The 5233-nt window shown below is 31.1% G+C and overlaps 1 protein-coding gene across 1 annotated transcript in view; it reads right to left on the bottom strand.

Annotated features, from left to right (window-relative positions):
• Positions 1-2096: 2096 nt before the first annotated feature.
• The window catches only part of LOC105627896 (WD repeat-containing protein 5-like), a 14007-nt gene continuing 10870 nt past the window's right edge, over positions 2097-5233 (bottom strand). The window contains exons 6-7 of the mRNA XM_012209169.1: positions 2785-2979; positions 2097-2243 (exon numbers count right to left, since the gene is read on the bottom strand). Coding sequence (XP_012064559.1) covers positions 2097-2243; positions 2785-2979 — 342 coding nt within the window. The remainder of the gene's footprint in view (positions 2244-2784; positions 2980-5233) is intronic.

Below are 5233 nucleotides of genomic sequence, written 5' to 3'. Positions count from 1 at the left end.
ATCGTTTCCGAACCCCGAAAATGATTCCTCTTAATCTTCTGTGTCAACGGCCATATTTTACATGAGCGTGAGAGTTAATACAAAATTAGTTAGTTGAAGATATAATAATGTCATAACAAGTGGATTAGATTTTTCTTAAATTGTAAGATAATAATTTAGTATTGTACGTATATCGTCTCTTATTGAGGAATGTGTCTTAGGCAATTTCAATTTTAATGAATCAGATCTTGTTAGATATCATCGAACCTGAGATCTGCTGCCTCACGTTTAGGATATATATATGGATTGCATCTCTGCTATTTATATACAAAAGAGCCTTTTAGACTGAAACGATCGTTGTTCTCGCGAATGTAGGTACCTCTCTTACTCATTAATTGTTATTAACTTGCTCTTTGTACTCCTACTACTATAGATTGTCTTTATCTCGATTAATTCAAATCGGTTGATCGTGTAACGCTTTTCAACGGCTGACGATGCAGCGATAATAGTTCATCAGAAACTCCCGCTATTGACTCCTGTAAGTAGAGAAGATATGATGAAATAGCGGGGATATGTTGATCCTCATGGGTGCATGCGCGTATTGTACTTCTTCATCGATCGACCCTGGAGCACATTGTATCTAAGTGTCAATATTTTTTTAAATATACATATCATCGACTCATCGTTAATTTTGTAAATCACGCGCGTTTTCACCGCGTCGCGGGATTTAGTTAGACAAAAAACGAAGGAAACCCGATTTATCGCGCAAATTGACGACCAATTTTATACTCTGATGTACTCTGACGAATGCGACCGCTGCTAAGAGGCGCTTCGCGAGCGCGTCGCGATTATCGTATATAAATATATTTTATTACAAACACATTTCTCAACCAAATTAGGCTCGTTGATCGTTTAGATTGTAGATACGGGCGAAAGATGTCCTGGAACATAGTAGTATCCTGAATAGTTTGTTGGATCGCACCTAGAGATTAAATATTGTCTACTTATACGATTAAGTACAATCTGATGCGATTTAGGAGGAGGAGGAGGAGGATCTGTTTTTTTTCTCTGCGATATCTCGCAGCCGGAGGTGACTCGTCCCCTCTTTTTAAGTGCGAGTGTTGCGAGAAGCATAGTTTTAAAGTCTCGAATGTTGCCCAGCGTAGTCGACGAGTTTGGAGTATACTTGAATGCACAAGATATCCAATGATTCCCATATGGAATCCAATGTGGGTCGGATATCCGATCACATTAATCGCCGCAAAAGTATTACGAAACAGGACGTGTCGTCTACGGCGCGAGTACTGAGAAAAGAAAAAGAGGAAAAAAAAACGCGATGCGCTTTCTGCTCTCTCACCGTGTTTGTGCGCGAGCAATCTTTTTTCTACACCATGTCGCTTGTCAACCGATGGATTTGCTCGTGTCAAGTAAGTTTGTATTATCACAAATTGATGTGCTCAGTTTTAGTAATTGTCCCCTGACTCATACCCTGTTCCTTCAACCGCTCCAATCCGCCCCTCGTCTCTTAAGTCTTGCTTAAGTGTGTGCGTTCGCTCGATACGAGAACTTGCTGTCATATGAGAAATGATGATAAAACCGTACGTTGTTCTGTATAAATTTTGTACTATAGTTTGTATTAAATAAAATACATTGTTTATTGCTTGAGTACACGTATTATTCCTTACGGGGAACATTTTTACGGAAAACAAAGAAAACAATCGATTTATTTATTATCTTTCTCTCTCTTGTTATTTTATTTCATTTCTAACAGTATGTTATGTGCATCACTGCGATATTATATTTTAATTTAATTTGTTATAAAAAGAGGAAAATTAAATCAACAAGCATCATTATATAGAAGGTGAGATATCACTTTATGTTTTTTTTAAATACCCCTTTTTACTGTAATCGCAGACATCAAAAGAATTATCTTACCAAAATCTTACACAGACTAGATATTTACAAACATCATATTTTAACATATGTCATATTTTAACAAATGTAAATCAACTATATTTTGGAAACCATTTGTAAAGTAAATAAATAATTTTTTCAAGCTTTAAAGCATGAATTGCGTAAAAAATATATGCATATCAAAGATAAATGTCACAAATCAATCACTCAGGCTGGGCCTCTACTTCAAAAATCGTTGTTCCGGCGGAAAAAGCAAATTTTGGAAGAATCCGTTTACTGTACTTCGATTCTAACGGGCCGAAATCCAAACTATACATACCGCTCCTTAAATTTCTGATCATAGCTATAGTCTGTAGAAACAAAGAGCATATACTAACTTAAATTATTCTGAAGGAAGAACAAATGTAAAAACGATTATTTTATACAGCAAGTATGTACGAACATTTTGCATTTAAATCAGATCTCAGAATTTTCACAATTGCATTGATAAATTCTTTAAATTTCCTTTAATTATATCAAAATATCTAACTCAAATCTTATAGTTTTTGAATCAAATAATTATATGTATAATATATATAATTATAATCAAGAAGCTTGTACATACAATAAATATCTTTTGTAAATTAAATTCCTAATAAAAGATCTAACATAACATTATTTCTCGAAATGATCTGCTATATCGTATTATTTGTGAATAATATTTACCAATATTATCTCTATCGCAATAAATTTTATAAATACAATAGTAGTGATAATCGTTACAGAATCAAGTATTAATGATGATGCTCAGTGATCAATAATCAATATTTACATATTTTTTACATATTTAACATGCAAAATATGTGATTCTTTTCGTTTTATTAAAATATTATAAAATTCCATCGGACTTACAGAATGAGATCGTAGATCAACGATTCTGAAGAGATTAACATCGCAACCACCGCATGCAATGTACATATTTGTTACGTATTTTCCAGCGTATAATAAAGAAGAATAACTATCTGGTTCTACAGTGGTGATCAATTTGCCGCTACCGTAATCCCACAATTGTATAGGATTGATCCTTTGCCAGGAACAAGTAAGGATCTGTTATTCGTGAAAATCTGTAGTTAAAGACGCTATAAAAACTTTTATATAAAAACAAAAATTTATTTTATAGGACTTTCGAGATTTAAACAATAATAAAATATTAATATATGGGCAATGAGAGCATTACAGAGCGGTAATTGGAGTACAATACATATAATATATTATCAATAATTTTATATTGAGTATTGATACAAATTTATTGAACATTTCGGTTTCCTTCAAACCATCATTAGCAATGCCGTAGATAATTTACCATCAATATCTTTACAAGCTTCATAGTTCATCAAAAACATTGATGATAAATTATCTATGGCATTGATGGTTTGAAGGAAACGTTCAATAAATTTATATTGATACTCAATGTAAAATTATTGATAATGTATTTATTATATTGCGCTCTAATGCCGTATTGTATTAATGCTCTCATTATCCATATATTAATATTTTATTTTTATATAAAAATTAGTATATGTTTCTCTATCAAATAAGAAATAAATATAATAATAGGGCATATAAGAGTCAATAACAAATTAAATTATATATTAAAAACGAAATATTACGTACTGTATTCTAAACAATTATAATTGAAATTACATGTTTCAGTCTTTGAATTAAACCTTTTCAGATATTTACTTAATATAAAAAAAATAAAAATTTTATCTAATGATCTAATAGTGTTGATTGTGAAAAAATACATATATATATATTATAATCGCATGTCGTGTGAATAATTGAATGTTAAACAGAGGAATCGAAGTTGTTCGCCAAAAGAAATTAACCATTTACTGTAACATGATCCTTCGTCAAGAATTTTAATATTGTTCCAATCGAAATCATGTTCACTATCTAATCTATGTTCGATTATAACTGAATGGGAAGATGTATTCTAGTGTACACGATTTTTTTCGATGCTCAGCAATTCGTGTTTTTAGCTGTCTATTACTAGTCTGTCCTACATACGATGCGTATTATCGCAATTATTATAATTAATTTTATAAATTACATTATTTTTAAACAGTCAAGGTCAAAAGTCTTGATGTATTTCTGTAATTTATTCGAACTATAAAATGAAACTTTAATGTCATTCCTATTGAATTGATTAAATTTTTCTGTTAAAAACAGAATAAAAGGCACTGTAAACTATAATAAAATGGTTAATGGATCCACGTTATTATTAACTCGATCAACCGATGCTGTACTTCTACTCTGATGTTTTTAGTCTCTTATTAATTGTGTCAAAGATAAGTTTAAGTGGATAATCATTATTCAAGAAAATGTTTATTATAATTGTTAAATTTTTCATGTAGAATTCAGAATCTGGCAATAAGATAGCTTTATCCACCAAATTGATGGATTTTTCCACTCTTTTTCTGAGATAATGGATGGTTAGAGAAGAAATTTTAAAATCTCCCCGAGGAACTAGATTTATGATATCAGTCAAAAGTTAAAAGATTATCTTTAATCGTCATTTTAACATCAAGAAAATTTAATAAGTTATCATCTCTAGGATGAGTTTTAGAATTGAAACATTCCAGAAAAGATCAAGATGAATGGAACCGCAGCGCATAGGTCATCAACATATCAAAAATAAAAAGAACATAATCCTTAAACATACTCAATGCCATCTTCTCTAATCTTTGCATTATCAAATCAATAATAGGTAACAAAGGAGAGCCCATGGGGCAAAATTCTGTTTGTAAATAATATTATCAAATAAAAAATAAGTGGAATCTAAAATTAATCGAATTCACAATCAAAAACTCCTTTTTAGATAATTTACATTTTTTCGAAATAAAATTTCAGTTGTCATTGAGACAATCTAAGACTATGTCTGTCGGAATGTTTGTAAAAAAACCACATCTAATAAAATTAATTTATAATTATCATCTATATATTCATCTATGGGCTTCCTTTGAGCCCATCAACAAGTTAGAAATTATTTTTTATATAACTTTCCGCTTTTGGAATTGTTTCAAACATCGTGTTATATAGAAAAGAGACTAAGGCATACAATGGGCCTATGGACGACACAATAATTCTAAAAATAATTCTAAGTTCGGTTTGTGAACTTTTGGTGCATAAGCTCTCGAGAGTGATCCGTCTGCACGATAAATGTCTATATTGCGAATCGGATATATTTACATCTTTTCTATCCTGAAAGCAGATTTCTTAGAGACGTGATTTTTTTAGTTAAAATTTGTGTGTGTGTGTGTGTGTGTGTGTGTGTGTGTGTGTGTGTGTGTGTGTGTGT

This window comes from Atta cephalotes, assembly GCF_000143395.1.
Source record: "Atta cephalotes unplaced genomic scaffold scaffold00010, whole genome shotgun sequence".
Lineage (NCBI taxonomy): Eukaryota > Metazoa > Arthropoda > Insecta > Hymenoptera > Formicidae > Atta > Atta cephalotes.
Note: the sequence above shows the minus strand (reverse complement) of the source record. Positions and strands in the feature narration are given on the sequence as shown.